Genomic DNA, 19323 nt, shown 5'->3' with positions numbered 1-19323 from the left:
TGTATGTTCTAACTACAATAACCTTACCTCATGGTGTTCTGTATGGTCTAACTACAATAACCTTACCTCATGGTGTTCTGTATGTTCTAACTACAATAACCTTACCTCATGGTGTTCTGTATGGTCTAACTACAATAACCTTACCTCATGGTGTTCTGTATGTTCTAACTACAACAACATCTGAGTAACAGTCTTACCTCATGGTGTTCTGTATGTTCTAACTACAATAACCTTACCTCATGGTGTTCTGTATGTTCTAACTACAACAACATCTGAGTAACAGTCTTACCTCATGGTGTTCTGTATGTTCTAACTACAATAACCTTACCTCATGGTGTTCTGTATGGTCTAACTACAATAACCTTACCTCATGGTGTTCTGTATGATCTAACTACAATAACATCTGAGTAACAGTCTTACCTCATGGTGTTCTGTATGGTCTAACTACAATAACATCTGAGTAACAGTCTTACCTCATGGTGTTCTGTATGGTCTAACTACAATAACCTTACCTCATGGTGTTCTGTATGTTCTAACTACAATAACCTTACCTCATGGTGTTCTGTATGTTCTAACTACAATAACCTTACCTCATGGTGTTCTGTATGTTCTAACTACAATAACCTTACCTCATGGTGTTCTGTATGGTCTAACTACAATAACAATAACCTTACCTCATGGTGTTCTGTATGGTCTAACTACAATAACCTTACCTCATGGTGTTCTGTATGGTCTAACTACAATAACCTTACCTCATGGTATTCTGTATGGTCTAACTACAATAACCTTACCTCATGGTATTCTGTATGGTCTAACTACAATAACATCTGAGTAACAGTCTTACCTCATGGTATTCTGTATGGTCTAACTACAATAACCTTACCTCATGGTGTTCTGTATGGTCTAACTACAATAACCTTACCTCATGGTGTTCTGTATGGTCTAACTACAATAACCTTACCTCATGGTGTTCTGTATGGTCTAACTACAATAACATCTGAGTAACAGTCTTACCTCATGGTGTTCTGTATGGTCTAACTACAATAACATCTGAGTAACAGTCTTACCTCATGGTGTTCTGTATGGTCTAACTACAATAACCTTACCTCATGGTGTTCTGTATGTTCTAACTACAATAACCTTACCTCATGGTGTTCTGTATGTTCTAACTACAATAACCTTACCTCATGGTGTTCTGTATGGTCTAACTACAATAACCTTACCTCATGGTGTTCTGTATGTTCTAACTACAACAACATCTGATGACTGAAGTCGAAGTCCATAATGAACATGCTTCCTCTATTCCTCTGGAGAAAACAACAGACCACATCCCTATTGGGAAGGAACTACTGGCTTCTGAAATCAACAGGAGGGGGGGTCATGTGCCTCGGTTAAGATGCATTGATGTGGACATCCTCACAAGGAACTACTGGCTTCTGAAATCAACAGGAGGGGAGGGGGGGGTCATGCGCCTCGGTTAAGATGCATTGATGTGGACATCCTCACAAGGAACAACTGGTACAACATGGGACAAGTGATACAACTCCAGTCTTAAAGAGACAGTGGTCCAATTCCTTACTTTGTTGACCGCAACCAGATCACATGTTGCTGATGTTAATCTAGCTAGTAGGAGATATACACAGACACCACTCTACAGACAGACGTCACTCTACAGACAGACGCCACTCTACAGACAGACGCCACAGACGCCACTCTACAGACAGACGCCACTCTAGACGCAGGCGCCACTCTACAGGCAGGCAGGCGCCACTCTACAGGCAGGCAGGCGCCACTCTACAGGCAGGCAGGCGCCACTCTACAGGCAGGCAGGCGCCACTCTACAGGCAGGCAGGCGCCACTCTACAGGCAGGCAGGCGCCACTCTACAGGCAGGCAGGCGCCACTCTACAGGCAGGCAGGCGCCACTCTACAGGCAGGCAGGCGCCACTCTACACGCAGGCGCCACTCTACACGCAGGCGCCACTCTACACGCAGACGCCACTCTGGCAGACGCCACTCTAACGCAGACGCCACTCTGCACGCAGACGCCACTCTACACGCAGACGCCACTCTACACGCAGACGCCACTCTACACGCAGAACCACTCTACACGCAGACGCCACTCTACACGCAGACGCCACTCTCACGCAGACGCCACTCTACACGCAGACGCCACTCTACACAGACGCCACTCTACACACAGACGCCACTCTACACACAGACGCCACTCTACACACAGGCGCCACTCTACACACAGACGCCACTCTACACACAGACGCCACTCTACACACAGGTGCCACTCTACACACAGACGCCACTCTACACACAGGTGCCACTCTACACACAGACGCCACTCTACACACAGACGCCACTCTACACACAGACGCCACTCTACACACAGACGCCACTCTACACACAGACACCACTCTACACACAGACACCACTCTACACACAGACGCCACTCTACACACAGACGCCACTCTACACACAGACACCACTCTACACACAGACACCACTATACAGAAACCAGACCAGTAGTCAACAACCTATCTCCAAAGACTGGTGGTAATGTAGTCTGGTGGTAATGTAGTCTGGTGGTAATGTAGTCTGGTGGTAATGTAGTCTGGTGGTAATGTAGTCTGGTGGTAATGTCTTGTTCTCTACAGCGGCTTTGGGAAGAGACTGGTGGTAATGTTGTCTGGTGGTAATGTCTTGTTCTCTACAGAGGCTGAGGGAAGAGACCGGTGGTAATGTAGTCTGGTGGTAATGTCTTGTTCTCTACAGAGGCTGAGGGAAGAGTCTGGTGGTAATGTAGTCTGGTGGTAATGTCTTGTTCTCTACAGAGGCTGAGGGAAGAGACCGGTGGTAATGTAGTCTGGTGGTAATGTCTTGTTCTCTACAGAGGCTGTGGGAAGAGACTGGTGGTAATGTAGTCTGGTGGTAATGTCTTGTTCTCTACAGAGGCTGAGGGAAGAGACCGGTGGTAATGTCTTGTTCTCTACAGAGGCTGTGGGAAGAGACTGGTGGTAATGTAGTCTGGTGGTAATGTCTTGTTCTCTACAGAGGCTGAGGGAAGAGACCGGTGGTAATGTCTTGTTCTCTACAGAGGCTGTGGGAAGAGTCTGGTGGTAATGTAGTCTGGTGGTAATGTCTTGTTCTCTACAGAGGCTGTGGGAAGAGACTGGTGGTAATGTAGTCTGGTGGTAATGTCTTGTTCTCTACAGAGGCTGAGGGAAGAGTCTGGTGGTAATGTAGTCTGGTGGTAATGTCTTGTTCTCTACAGAGGCTGTGGGAAGAGACTGGTGGTAATGTAGTCTTGTACCATTGGCAGGAAGTCAGTGAACAGAAGTGGCTGTCAACCCACTAGTAACACATGAATGGGTCAAATGCAATTATATCAGTCAAACACTACAGTAACAAAGACATGTTGTTGTACAACCAACTGGCCAAGGGCCTAGCTGAGATAAATAACTACTAAACAAGATAACACTGTTTCAGAGTCTTTGAGATATTAACTTAGATACCTCACAGTCATCTACTTCCCAGGTAATTCTAGTAAAGTCGAGCTTAGAGGCCTCTAACCAACCATAGAAACAGACATCAGTCTGTTGAGAGAGAAGACTCATTCTAGTAAAGTCGAAGAGGCCCAGTTAACTAACCAACCATAGAAACAGACATCAGTCTGTTGAGAGAGAAGACTCATTCTAGTAAAGTCGAGCTTAGAGGCCTAGTTAACTAACCAACCATAGAAACAGACATCAGTCTGTTGAGAGAGAAGACTCATTCTAGTAAAGTCGAGCTTAGAGGCCTAGTTAACTAACCAACCATAGAAACAGACATCAGTCTGTTGAGAGAGAAGACTCATTCTAGTAAAGTCAAGCTTAGAGGCCCAGTTAACTAACCAACCATAGAAACAGACATCAGTCTGTTGAGAGAGAAGACTCATTCTAGTAAAGTCAAGCTTAGAGGCCTAGTTAACTAACCAACCATAGAAACAGACATCAGTCTGTTGGTCTAACTAGAGAAGACTCATTCTAGTAAAGTCGGCTTAAGGCCTAGTTAACTAACCAACTATAGAAACAGACATCAGTCTGTTGAGAAAGACTCATTCTAGTAAAGTCGAGCTTAGAGGCCTAGTTAACTAACCAACCATAGAAACAGACATCAGTCTGTTGGAGAAGACTCATTCTAGTAAAGTCTTAGAGGCCTAGTTAACTAACCAACCATAGAAACAGACATCAGTCTGTTGAGAGAAAGACTCATTCTAGTAAAGTCGAGCTTAGAGGCCTAGTTAACTAACCAACCATAGAAACAGACATCAGTCTGTTGAGAGAGAACAGTCTTACTCATTCTAGTAAAGTCAAGCTTAGAGGCCTAGTGTTCTAACTATAGAAACAGACATCAGTCTGTTGAGGAAGTAGTCGACTTAGAGGCCTAGTTAACTAACCAACCATAGAAACAGACATCAGTCTGTTGTATGAGTGGTCATTCTAGTAATGTCTTGTTAACTAACCAACCATAGAAACAGACATCAGTCTGTTGAGGAAGTAAAGTCTTAGGGCCTAGTTAACTAACCAACCATAGAAACAGACATCAGGTGTCTGTTGAGAGAGAAGACTCATTCTAGTAAAGTCAAGCTTAGAGGCCTAGTTAACTAACCAACCATAGAAACAGACATCAGTCTGTTGATCTAGAGAAGACTCATTCTAGTAAAGTTAAGCTTAGAGGCCTAGTTAACTAACCAACCATAGAAACAGACATCAGTCTGTTGAGAGAGAAGACTCATTCTAGTAAAGTTAAGCTTTCTGAGGCCTAGTTAACTAACCAACCATAGAAACAGACATCAGTCTGTTGAGAACTAGAAGACTCATTCTAGTAAAGTAAGAGGCTAGTTAACTAACCAACCATAGAAACAGACATCAGTCTGTTGAGAGAGAAGACTCATTCTAGTAAAGTCGAGCTTAGAGGCCTAGTTAACTAACCAACCATAGAAACAGACATCAGTCTGTTGAGAGAGAAGACTCATTCTAGTAAAGTCGAGCTTAGAGGCCTAACTAACCATAGAAACAGACATCAGTCTGTTGAGAGAGAAGACTCATTCTAGTAAAGTCAGCTTAGAGGCCTAGTTAACTAACCAACCATAAAAACAGACATCAGATTGTTGTGAGGGAAGATGAGTGTGAACCAAAGGGAGTCTAAAGAGAAACAAACTATATCAGTTTCCTGTAAACTGAAATGGATTAACAGGTAAATGAAAGTAGGTTGATTTACTTTCCTCCGTGTTACATGTCCTCTCTCTGCTCAACAGTCTCTGTCCATGTCCTCTCTCTGCTCTACAGTCTCTGTCCATGTCCTCTTTCTGCTCTAGTCTCTGTCCATGTCCTCTCTCTGCTCTACAGTCTCTGTCCATGTCCTCTCTCTGCTCTACAGTCTCTGTCCATGTCCTCTCTCTGCTCTACAGTCTCTGTCCATGTCCTCTCTATGCTCTACAGTCTCTGTCCATGTCCTCTCTCTGCTCTACAGAAGTCGCTCTGGATAAGAGCGTCTGCTAAATGACTTAAATGTAAATGTCTCTGTCCATGTCCTCTCTATGCTCTACAGTCTCTCTGTCTCTATGCTCTACAGTCTCTGTCCTCTCCTCTGCTCTACAGTCTCTGTCCATGTCCTCTCTCTGCTCTACAGTCTCTGTCCATGTCCTCTCTCTGCTCTACTCTGTGTCCATGTCCTCTCTCTGCTCTACAGTCTGTGTCCATGTCCTCTCTCTGCTCTACAGTCTGTGTCCATGTCCTCTCTCTGCTCTACAGTCTCTGTCCATGTCCTCTCTCTGCTCTAGTCCTCTGCTCTACAGTCTCTGTCCATGTCCTCTCTATGTCTCTGTCCATGTCCTCTCTATGCTCTACAGCTCTGTCCATGTCCTCTCTGCTCAACAGTCTCTGTCCATGTCCTCTCTGCTCTCTCTGTCCATGTCCTCTCTCTGCTCAACAGTCTCTGTCCATGTCCTCTCTCTGCTCTACAGTCTCTGTCCATGTCCTCTCTCTGCTCTACAGTCTCTGTCCATGTCCTCTCTCTGCTCTACAGTCCTCTCTCTGTCCTCTGTGTCCTCTCTCTGCTCTACAGAGTCTGTCCATGTCCTCTCTCTGCTCTACAGTCTCTGTCCATGTCCTCTCTCTGCTCTACAGTCTCTGTCCATGTCCTCTCTATGCTCTACAGTCTCTGTCCATGTCCTCTCTGCTCTACAGTCTGTCCATGTCCTCTCTCTGCTCAACAGTCTCTGTCCATGTCCTCTCTCTGCTCAACAGTCTCTGTCCATGTCCTCTCTCTGCTCAACAGTCTCTGTCCATGTCTCTCTGCTCAACCTCTGTCCATGTCCTCTCTGGTGCTCAACAGTCTCTGTCCATGTCCTCTCTCTGCTCAGCAGTCTCTGTCCATGTCCTCTCTCTGCTCAACAGTCTCTGTCCATGTCCTCTCTGCTCTGTAGTCTCTGTCCATGTCCTCTCTCTGCTCTACAGTCTCTGTCCATGTCCTCTGCTCTACAGTCTCTGTCCATCTTTCCTCAGTGTTAAATGTACTCTCTCTGCTCTACAGTCTCTGTCCATGTCCTCTTTCTGCTCTAGTCTCTGTCCATGTCCTCTCTCTGCTCTACAGTCTCTGTCCGTGTCCTCTCTGCTCTACAGTCATCTGTCCGTGTCCTCTCTGCTCTACAGTCTCTGTCCGTGTCCTCTCTCTGCTCTACAGTCTCTGTCCGTGTCCTCTCTCTGCTCTACAGTCTCTGTCCAGTCTATCCGTGTCCTCTCACTGCTCTACAGTCTCTGTTCTCTCCTCTGCTCAACAGTCTCTGTCCATGTCCTCTCTCTGCTCAACAGTCTCTGTCCATGTCCTCTCTGCTCTACAGTCTCTGTCCATGTCCTCTCTCTGCTCTACAGTCTCTGTCCATGTCCTCTCTCTGTTCTACAGTCTCTGTCCCTCAGTGTTAAATGTCTCTCTCTCTCCAGTCTCTGTCCATGTCCTCTCTCCTCTCCAGTCTCTGTCCATGTCCTCTCTCCTCTCCAGTCTCTGTCCATGTCCTCTCTCCTCTACAGTCTCTGTCCATGTCCTCTCTCTGCTCTACAGTCTCTGTCCATGTCCTCTCTATGCTCTACAGTCTCTGTCCATGTCCTCTCTATGCTCTCCAGTCTCTGTCCATGTCCTCTCTCCTCTCCAGTCTCTGTCCATGTCCTCTCCAGTCTCTGTCCATGTCCTCTCCAGTCTCTGTCCATGTCCTCTCCAGTCTCTGTCCAGTCTCTGTCCATGTCCTCTCTCCAGTCTCTGTCCATGTCCTCTCTCTGTCCATGTCCTCTCCAGTCTCTGTCCATGTCCTCTCCAGTCTCTGTCCATGTCCTCTCCAGTCTCTGTCCATGTCCTCTCTGTCCATGTCCTCTCCAGTCTCTGTCCATGTCCTCTCCAGTCTCTGTCCATGTCCTCTCCAGTCTCTGTCCATGTCCTCTCCAGTCTCTGTCCATGTCCTCTCCAGTCTCTGTCCATGTCCTCTCCAGTCTCTGTCCATGTCCTCTCCAGTCTCTCCAGTCCTGTCCATGTCCTCTCTCCTCTCCAGTCTCTGTCCATGTCCTCTCTCCTCTCCAGTCTCTGTCCATGTCCAGTCTCTGTCCATGTCCTCTCTCCTCTCCAGTCTCTGTCCATGTCCTCTCTCCTCTCCAGTCTCTGTCCATGTCCTCTCTCCTCTCCAGTCTCTGTCCATGTCCTCTCTCCTCTCAGTCTCTGTCCATGTCCTCTCTCCTCTCTCTGTCCATGTCCTCTCTCCTCTCTCTCTGTCCATCTCTGTCCATGTCCTCTCTCCTCTCCAGTCTCTGTCCATGTCCTCTCTCCTCTCCAGTCTCTGCCCATGTCCTCTCTCCTCTCCAGTCTCTGTCCATGTCCTCTCTCCTCTCCAGTCTCTGTCCATGTCCTCTCTCCTCTCCAGTCTCTGTCCATGTCCTCTCTCCTCTCCAGTCTCTGTCCATGTCCTCTCTCCTCCAGTCTCTGTCAGTCTCTGTCCTGTCATGTCCTCTCTAGTCTCTCCAGTCTCTGTCCATGTCCTCTCTCCTCCTCTCCAGTCTCTGTCCATGTCCTCTCTCCTCTCCAGTCTCTGTCCATGTCCTCTCTCCTCTCCAGTCTCTGCCCGTCTCCCAGTGTTGTTAACAAACCTCTGGGCGGCGTGGACACTTTCCCCAGTAGAGATATGAAGCATCTTAGGATTGCAGTAGTTTCTCTAATGTCATAAAAGGATTATCAGAGAACGTGTCCAGGTGAGGTCAAGAAAGACACTCGTCACCATAGAAACAACTCGTTTTTAGAAGTGAAGGGAGAAAGTCCTTCGAACCACAGTCATGTGACTAGAACACTCACGGCCGAGGTACACCCAATATGGCCGCCGGTCAGCTCAATACACAACATTAGACCTCTGTCTGGGGGACACACACACTCACGGCCGAGGTACACCCAATATGGCCGCTGGTCAGCTCAATACACAACATTAGAGCTCTGTCTGGGACACACACACACTCAAGGCCGAGGTACACATTAGAGCTCTGTCTGGGACACACACACACTCAAGGCCGAGGTACACCCAATATGGCCGCTGGTCAGCTCCACCCACCAAGACAAGTTTCCAGGAATTGGAAAAATCCCCATTCTAGTCATTCTATATCTATGGGACAGAGAATCTACTCACAGCACAGCACGTCTCCCATTAGAGCTCATTAACATCTCCTCAATACACAACATTAGAACTCTGTCTGGGGGGGCGGGGGGGGGACAAAGCCAAGGGCAGAGTTGAACATTCTCTCAGAGTAGCCTATTTAGGTCATTTAATCTATAGGGCCTGGGCTCCATCCTTTACTCATGTGATGTTTAAACACGAGCCAAAAAAGGCTAAATCTATCCTAAAAAGTTACTATACAGGACCTGGAACAACACTGCTTGATGTAAAACAACAACGGCTATAAGGGTTGTAATACAGTGAGGATACAGCCTCTGGTGGGTTATATCCTTCCTGTTTGGACCTAAAACAACAACGGCTATAAGGGTTGTAATGCAGTGAGGATACAGCCTCTGGTGGGTTATATCCTTCCTGTTTGGACCTAAAACAACAAGGGCTATAAGGGTTGTAATGCAGTGAGGATACAGCCTCTGGTGGGTTATATCCTTCCTGTTTGGACCTAAAACAACAACGGCTATAAGGGTTGTAATGCAGTGAGGATACAGCTCTATTCTTCACATCTAGTTTACAGGGTAGAGTAACCTGTTAACTAGCTCTAGCTTCACTAGTTCTTCACCTCTAGTTTACAGGGTAGTTTAGTAACCTGTTAACTAGCTCTATTCTTCTAGTTTACAGGGTAACCTAGTTTACAGGGTAGGGTAACCTGTTAACTAGCTCTATTCTTCACTAGTTTACAGGGTAACCTGTTAACTAGCTCTATTCTACACATCTAGTTTACAGGGTAACCTAGTTTACAGGGTAGGGTAACCTGTTAACTAGCTCTATTCTTCACTAGTTTACAGGGTAACCTGTTAACTAGCTCTATTCTACACATCTAGTTTACAGGGTAACCTAGTTTACAGGGTAGGGTAACCTGTTAACTAGCTCTATTCTTCACTAGTTTACAGGGTAACCTGTTAACTAGCTCTATTCTACACATCTAGTTTACAGGGTAGAGTAACCTGTTAACTAGCTCTATTCTTCACATCTAGTTTACAGGGTAGAGTAACCTCTTAACTAGCTCTATTCTACACATCTAGTTTACAGGGTAGAGTAACCTCTTAACTAGCTCTATTCTACACCTAGTTTACAGGGTAGAGTAACCTGTTAACTAGCTCTATTCTTCACATCTAGTTTACAGGGTAGAGTAACCTGTTAACTAGCTCTATTCTTCACATCTAGTTTACAGAGTAACCTGTTAACTAGCTCTACTCTTCACATCTAGTTTACAGGGTAGAGTAAATCTGTTAACTAGCTCTATTCTTCACTAGTTTACAGGGTAACCTGTTAACTAGCTCTATTCTACACATCTAGTTTACAGGGTAACCTGTTAAGTAGCTCTATTCTACACATCTAGTTTACAGGGTAACCTGTTAACTAGCTCTATTCTACACATCTAGTTTACAGGGTAACCTGTTAACTAGCTCTATTCTTCACATCTAGTTTACAGGGTAACCTGTTAACTAGCTCTATTCTTCACATCTAGTTTACAGGGTAGAGTAACCTGTTAACTAGCTCTATTCTTCACATCTAGTTTACAGGGTAACCTGTTAACTAGCTCTATTCTACACATCTAGTTTACAGGGTAGAGTAACCTGTTAACTAGCTCTATTCTACACATCTAGTTTACAGAGTAACCTGTTAACTAGTTCTATTCTTCACTAGTTTACAGGGTAGAGTAACCTGTTAACTAGCTCTATTCTACACATCTAGTTTACAGAGTAGAGTAACCTGTTAACTAGCTCTATTCTTCACATCTAGTTTACAGGGTAGAGTAACCTGTTAACTAGCTCTATTCATCACATCTAGTTTACAGGGTAGAGTAACCTGTTAACTAGCTCTATTCATCACATCTAGTTTACAGGGTAGAGTAACCTGTTAACTAGCTCTATTCTTCACATCTAGTTTACAGGGTAGAGTAACCTGTTAACTAGCTCTATTCATCACATCTAGTTTACAGGGTAACCTGTTAACTAGCTCTATTCTACACATCTAGTTTACAGGGTAGAGTAACCTGTTATCTAGCTCTATTCTACACATCTAGTTTACAGAGTAACCTGTTAACTAGCTCTATTCATCACATCTAGTTTACAGGGTAGAGTAACCTGTTATCTAGCTCTATTCTACACATCTAGTTTACAGAGTAACCTGTTAACTAGCTCTATTCATCACATCTAGTTTACAGGGTAGAGTAACCTGTTAACTAGCTCTATTCTTCACATCTAGTTTACAGGGTAGAGTTGTGCAACACCTTGTTTGCGTGAGAAAGAAAGGTCATCTTTGTGTCTGAATATGTTATCAATGACTCAAACTTCTTCTTTCTTGGATGTTTTGAAGCCGTTGCTACAAACTACCAAACTAAACGGTTTTCTGCTGATAGAGATAAGGTAGGTAGTGATAAGGTAGTGAGTGATGCACTAGTACTTTTTGGAAGCATTATATTGCCAAGAGATGTTACTGGCAATAGAGAAGGGTATGAGACAATGGAGCTATGGGACAATGGAGCAATGAGGAGCAATGAAGAGCCATGAGGAGGAATGAGGAGGAATGAAGAGGAATGAGGAGGAATGAGGAGGAATGAGGAGCTATGGGACAATGGAGCAATGAGGAGCAATGAGGAGCCATGAGGAGGAATGAAGAGCCATGAGGAGGAATGAGGAGCTATGGGACAATGGAGCAATGAGGAGGAATGAGGAGCAATGAGGAGCCATGAGGGGGAATGAGGAGCTATGGGACAATGGAGCAATGAGGAGCAATGAGGAGGAATGAGGAGCAATGAGGAGGAATGAGGAGCAATGAGGAGGAATGAAGAGCCATGAGGAGGAATGAGGAGCAATGAGGAGCCATGAGGAGGAATGAGGAGCAATGAGGAGCAATGAGGAGCAAGGAGGAATGTCCATCCATGAGACATACTGCTAGAGGTGTTGAACTGAACCCTGTTCTGTCCATCTATGAGACATACTGCTAGAGGTGTAGAACTGAACCCTGTTCTGTCCATCCACGAGACATACTGTTGGAGGTGTAGAACCCTGTTCTGTCCATCCATGAGACATACTGCTAGAGGTGTAGAACTGAACCCTGTTCTGTCCATCTACGAGACAAACTGCTAGAGGTGTAGAACCCTGTTCTGTCCATCTACGAGACATAGTGCTAGAGGTGTAGAACCCTGTTCTGTCCATCCACGAGACATACTGCTAGAGGTGTAGAACTGAACCCTGTTCTGTCCATCTACGAGACATACTGCTAGAGGTGTAGAACTGAACCCTGTTCTGTCCATCTACGAGACATACTGCTAGAGGTGTAGAACTGAACCCTGTTCTGTCCATCTACGAGACATACTGCTAGAGGTGTAGAACCCTGTTCTGTCCATCCACGAGACATACTGCTAGAGGTGTAGAACCCTGTTCTGTCCATCTACGAGACATAGTGCTAGAGGTGTAGAACCCTGTTCTGTCCATCCACGAGACATACTGCTAGAGGTGTTGAACCCTGTTCTGTCCATCCACGAGACATACTGCTAGAGGTGTAGAACCCTGTTCTGTCCATCCACGAGACATACTGCTAGAGGTGTAGAACCCTGTTCTGTCCAACTACGAGACATACAGCTAGAGGTGTAGAACCCTGTTCTGTCCAACTACGAGACATACTGCTAGAGGTGTAGAACTGAACCCTCTTCTGTCCATCTACGAGACATACTGCTAGAGGTGTAGAACTGAACCCTCTTCTGTCCATCTACGAGACATACTGCTAGAGGTGTAGAACCCTGTTCTGTCCATCCACGAGACATACTGCTAGAGGTGTTGAACCCTGTTCTGTCCATTCACGAGACATACTGCTAGAGGTGTTGAACCCTGTTCTGTCCATCCACGAGACATACTGCTAGAGGTGTAGAACCCTGTTCTGTCCATCCACGAGACATACTGCTAGAGGTGTAGAACTGAACCCTGTTCTGTCCATCTACGAGACATACTGCTAGAGGTGTAGAACCCTGTTCTGTCCATCCACGAGACATACTGCTAGAGGTGTTGAACCCTGTTCTGTCCATCTACGAGACATACTGCTAGAGGTGTAGAACTGAACCCTGTTCTGTCCATCTACGAGACATACTGCTAGAGGTGTAGAACCCTGTTCTGTCCATCTACGAGACATACTGCTAGAGGTGTAGAACCCTGTTCTGTCCATCTACGAGACATACTGCTAGAGGTGTTGAACCCTGTTCTGTCCATCCACGAGACATACTGCTAGAGGTGTAGAACCCTGTTCTGTCCATCCACGAGACATACTGCTAGAGGTGTTGAACCCTGTTCTGTCCATCCACGAGACATACTGCTAGAGGTGTAGAACCCTGTTCTGTCCATCCACGATACATACTGCTAGAGGTGTAGAACCCTGTTCTGTCCATCTACGAGACATACTGCTAGAGGTGTAGAACCCTGTTCTGTCCATCTACGAGACATACTGCTAGAGGTGTAGAACTGAACCCTGTTCTGTCCATCTACGAGACATACTGCTAGAGGTGTGGAACCCTGTTCTGTCCATCTACGAGACATACTGCTAGAGGTGTAGAACCCTGTTCTGTCCATCTACGAGACATACTGCTAGAAGTGTAGAACTGAACCCTGTTCTGTCCATCCACGAGACATACTGCTGGAGGTGTAGAACCCTGTTCTGTCCATCTACGAGACATACTGCTAGAGGTGTAGAACTGAACCCTGTTCTGTCCATCCACGAGACATACTGTTGGAGGTGTAGAACCCTGTTCTGTCCATCTACGAGACATACTGCTAGAGGTGTAGAACTGAACCCTGTTCTGTCCATCTACGAGACATACTGCTAGAGGTGTGGAACCCTGTTCTGTCCATCTACGAGACATACTGCTAGAGGTGTAGAACCCTGTTCTGTCCATCTACGAGACATACTGCTAGAGGTGTAGAACCCTGTTCTGTCCATCTACGAGACATACTGCTAGAGGTGTAGAACCCTGTTCTGTCCATCTACGAGACATACTGCTAGAAGTGTTGAACTGAACCCTGTTCTGTCCATCTATGAGACATACTGCTAGAGGTGTAGAACCCTGTTCTGTCCATCCACGAGACATACTGCTAGAGGTGTGGAACCCTGTTCTGTCCATCCACGAGACATACTGCTAGAGGTGTGGAATCCTGTTCTGTCCATCTACAAGACATACTGCTAGAGGTGTAGAACCCTGTCCATCTACGAGACATACTGCTAGAGGTGTAGAACTGAACCCTCTTCTGTCCATCTACGAGACATACTGCTAGAGGTGTAGAACCCTGTTCTGTCCATCCACGAGACATACTGCTAGAGGTGTTGAACCCTGTTCTGTCCATCCACGAGACATACTGCTAGAGGTGTTGAACCCTGTTCTGTCCATCCACGAGACATACTGCTAGAGGTGTAGAACCCTGTTCTGTCCATCCACGAGACATACTGCTAGAGGTGTAGAACTGAACCCTGTTCTGTCCATCTACGAGACATACTGCTAGAGGTGTAGAACCCTGTTCTGTCCATCCACGAGACATACTGCTAGAGGTGTTGAACCCTGTTCTGTCCATCCACGAGACATACTGCTAGAGGTGTAGAACCCTGTTCTGTCCATCCACGAGACATACTGCTAGAGGTGTAGAACTGAACCCTGTTCTGTCCATCTGCACGTGAGACCCGAAACTACTCTGACATACTGCTAGAGTCATGTAGAACTGAACCCTGTTCTGTCCATCTACAGACATACTGCTAGAGGTGTAGAACTGAACCCTGTTCTGTCCATCTACGAGACATACTGCTGGAACTGTAGAACCCTGTTCTGTCCATCTACTAGACATACTGCTAGAGGTGTAGAACCCTGTTCTGTCCATCTACGAGACATACTGCTAGAGGTGTTGAACCCTGTTCTGTCCATCCACGAGACATACTGCTAGAGGTGTGAACCCTGTTCTGTCCATCCACGAGACATACTGCTAGAGGTGTTGAACCCTGTTCTGTCCATCCACGAGACATACTGCTAGAGGTGTAGAACCCTGTTCTGTCCATCCACGAGACATACTGCTAGAGGTGTAGAACCCTGTTCTGTCCATCTACGAGACATACTGCTAGAGGTGTAGAACCCTGTTCTGTCCATCTACGAGACATACTGCTAGAGGTGTAGAACTGAACCCTGTTCTGTCCATCTACGAGACATACTGCTAGAGGTGTGGAACCCTGTTCTGTCCATCTACGAGACATACTGCTAGAGGTGTAGAACCCTGTTCTGTCCATCTACGACATACTGCTAGAAGTGTAGAACTGAACCCTGTTCTGTCCATCCACTAAGACATACTGCTGGAGTCAGAACCCCTTCTGTCCATCTACGAGACATACTGCTAGAGGTGTAGAACTGAACCCTGTTCTGTCCATCTACGAGACATACTGCTAGAGGTGTGGAACCCTGTTCTGTCCATCTACGAGACATACTGCTAGAGGTGTAGAACCCTGTTCTGTCCATCTACGAGACATACTGCTAGAGGTGTAGAACCCTGTTCTGTCCATCTACGAGACATACTGCTAGAAGTGTTGAACTGAACCCTGTTCTGTCCATCTATGAGACATACTGCTAGAGGTGTAGAACCCTCTGTCCATCCACGAGACATACTGCTAGAGGTGTGGAACCCTGTTCTGTCCATCCACGAGACATACTGCTAGAGTGTGGAATCCTGTTCTGTCCATCTGACAAGACATACTGCTAGAGGTGTAGAACCCTGTCCTGTCCATCTAAGAGACATACTGCTAGAGGTGTGAACCCTGTTCTGTCCATCCACAAGACATACTGCCAGTCTAAGGCACTGCATCTCAATGCTAGAGTTGTCACTACAGACACCCTGAATCGAATCCAGGCTGTATCACAACCGGCCGTGATTGGGAATCCCATAGGGCGGCTCTGAACTAAGACCCGAAACTACTCTGAACTAAGACATTACATTTACATTTAAGTCATTTAGCAGACGCTCTGATCCAGAGCGACCCAAATTGGTGCGTCACCTTATGACATCCAGTGGAACTACCACTTTACAATAGTGCATCTAAATCTTTTAAGGGGGGGGGGGGTGAGAAGGATTACTTTATCCTATCCTAGGTATTCCTTAAAGAGGTGGGGTTTCAGCCGTGTCTCCGGAAGGTAGTGATTGACTCCGCTGTCCTGGCGTCGTGAGGGAGTTTGTTCCACCATTGGGGGGCCAGAATCAGAGTCACTGAACAACCCTCTGAACTAAGACCCAGAATCAGAGTCACTGAACAACCCACTGAACTAAGACCCAGAATCAGAGTCACTGAACAACCCTCTGAACTAAGACCCAGGATCAGAGTCACTGAACAACCCTCTGAACTAAGACCCAGGATCAGAGTCATTGAACAACCCTCTGAACTAAGACCCAGGATCAGAGTCACTGTACAACCCTCTGAACTAAGACCCAGAATCAGAGTCTCTGAACTAAGACCCAGGATCAGTCACTGAACAACCCTCTGAACTAAGACCCAGGATCAGAGTCACTGAACTAAGACCCAGGATCAGAGTCACTGAACTAAGACCCAGGACCAGAGTCACTGAACTAAGACCCAGGACCAGAGTCACTGAACTAAGACCCAGGACCAGAGTCACTGAACTAAGACCCAGGATCAGAGTCACTGAACTAAGACCCAGGATCAGAGTCACTGAACTAAGACCCAGGACCAGAGTCACTGAACTAAGACCCAGGACCAGAGTCACTGAACCCTCTGAAGACCCAGGACCAGAGTCACTGAACTAAGACCCAGGACCAGAGTCACTGAACTAAGACCCAGGACCAGAGTCACTGAACTAAGTTCTCCCAGAGTCTGAACTAAGACCCAGGCTGTGGACCAGAGTCACTGAACTAAGACCCAGAATCAGAGTCACTGAACTAAGACCTCAGAATCAGAGCTTTCACTGAAATGGGACATCCAGCTCACTCTGTAACAGAAATAACAGACCAGAATCAACATCAACAGAGGATCACTGAACATCATTAGACCAGAATCAGATCCATCATGAACCAGGATCAACATCTGAACATCAAGACCAGGATCAACATCAGCATCATTAGACCAGGATCAACATCAACATCATTAGACCAGGATCAACATCAACATCAACAGACCAGGAGTCAACATCTCAACAGAGTCTGATTAACATCAACAGACCAGGATGGACCAACAGAATGATAACATCAACATCAACAGACCAGAAAACATCAACATCATTAGAAGAAAATAAATAAGAGTGTTGTGTCACTGTGGACCAGGATCAACATCAACATCATTAGACCAGGATCAACATCAACAATCTGACCAGGATCAACATCAACATCATTAAATGGATCACATCAACAGCCAGGATCAACATCAAATCAACAGACCAGGATCAACATCAACAGACCAGGATCAACATCAACATCATTAGACCAGGATCAACATCAACATCAACAGACCAGGATCAACATCAACATCAAGACCAGAATCAACATCATTAGACCAGATCAACATCAACAGACCAGGATCAACAGACCAGAATCAACATCAACAGACCAGAATCAACATCAACATCAACAGACCAGGATCAACATCAACATCATTAGACCAGAATCAACATCAACAGACCAGAATCAACATCAACATCATTAGACCAGGATCAACATCAACATCATTAGACCAGGATCAACATCAACATCATTAGACCAGGATCAACATCAACAGACCAGGATCAACATCAACATCAACAGACCAGGATCAACATCAACAGACCAGGATCAACATCAACATCAACAGACCAGGATCAACATCAACATCAACAGACCAGGATCAACATCAACATCATTAGACCAGAATCAACATCATTAGACCAGGATCAACATCAACAGACCAGGATCAACAGACCAGGATCAACATCAACAGACCAGAATCAACATCAACATCAACAGACCAGGATCAACAGACCAGAATCAACATCAACAGACCAGAATCAACAGACCAGAATCAACATCAACATCATTAGACCAGGATCAACATCAACATCATTAGACCAGAATCAACATCAACATCAACAGACCAGAATCAACAGACCAGAATCAACAGACCAGAATCAACAGACCAGAATCAACAGACCAGAATCAACAGACCAGAATCAACATCAACATCATTAGACCAGAATCAACATCAACATCATTAGACCAGAATCAACATCAACATCATTAGACCAGAATCAACATCAACATACCAGAATCAACAGACCAGAATCAACAGACCAGGATCAACAGACCAGGATCAACAGACCAGGATCAACAGTCCAGGATCAACATCAACATCATTAGACCAGAATCAACATCAACAGACCAGAATCAACAGACCAGAATCAACATCAACATCATTAGACCAGAATCAACATCAACATCATTAGACCAGAATCAACATCAACATCATTAGACCAGAATCAACAGACCAGAATCAACAGACCAGAATCAACATCAACAGACCAGAATCAACAGACCAGAATTAATATACCAGAATCGACATCAACATCATTAGACCAAAATCAGAATCAACAGACCAGAATCAACATCAACATCAACAAGCTAAAGGAGACAATGGGAGATTATAGACGGACAGTCTGAGAGGAACGTGGGTCTCCTGGCAGAGCAGCAGACACTAACACTGTGTTCTAACTTCTGCCACACCTCTACTGAACACTACAGCCCTGACCGCCAGGCTTCACCCTCCACCTCTACTGAACACTACCACCCTGACCACCAGGCTTCACCCTCCACCTCTACTGAACACTACAGCCCTGACCACCAGGCTTCACCCTCCACTGAACACTACCGCCCTGACCACCAGGCTTCACCCTCCACCTCTACTGAACACTACCACCCTGACCACCAGGCTTCACCCTCCACCTCTACTGAACACTACCACCCTGACCACCAGGCTTCACCCTCCACCTCTACTGAACACTACCACCCTGACCACCAGGCTTCACCCTCCACCTCTACTGAACACTACCACCCTGACCACCAGGCTTCACCCTCCACCTCTACTGAACACTACAGCCCTGACCACCAGGCTTCACCCTCCACTGAACACTACCGCCCTGACCACCAGGCTTCACCCTCCACCTCTACTGAACACTACAGCCCTGACCACCAGGCTTCACCCTCCACTGAACACTACCACCCTGACCACCAGGCTTCACCCTCCACCTCTACTGAACACTACCGCCCTGAACACCACGCTTCACCGTCCACTGAACACTAATAAAGTCATGCAGACTTACCAAAGCATTTTCTTTAACTTTCAGGTTCTCCAGAACAACATTGCCTAGACAGAAGATGAGAGAAAACACAGGTTAATAGTGATAATATAATGGGTACACTGGTTACAGGAAGTCTGCTTGATGCGTACACTAGTTACAGGAAGTCTGTTTGATGCGTACACTAGTTACAGGAAGTCTGTTTGATGCGTACACTAGTTACAGGAAGTCTGTTTGATGCGTACACTAGTTACAGGAAGTCTGCTTGGTGCCTATAC

At 46.0% G+C, this 19323-nt stretch overlaps 1 protein-coding gene across 1 annotated transcript in view; it reads right to left on the bottom strand.

The window, feature by feature from the left end:
- LOC115120877 (intermembrane lipid transfer protein VPS13C-like) overlaps positions 1 to 19323 on the bottom strand; it is a 99334-nt gene that overhangs the window by 72715 nt on the left and 7296 nt on the right. Inside the window, 2 exon segments of the mRNA XM_065016312.1 lie at positions 16672 to 16714; positions 19070 to 19113. Of these exon segments, the coding sequence (XP_064872384.1) occupies positions 16672 to 16714; positions 19070 to 19113 (87 nt within the window).

The sequence above is a fragment of the Oncorhynchus nerka genome, unplaced genomic scaffold (assembly GCF_034236695.1).
Source record: "Oncorhynchus nerka isolate Pitt River unplaced genomic scaffold, Oner_Uvic_2.0 unplaced_scaffold_1036, whole genome shotgun sequence".
Lineage (NCBI taxonomy): Eukaryota > Metazoa > Chordata > Actinopteri > Salmoniformes > Salmonidae > Oncorhynchus > Oncorhynchus nerka.
This window is presented reverse-complemented; position numbering and strand designations above follow the sequence as displayed.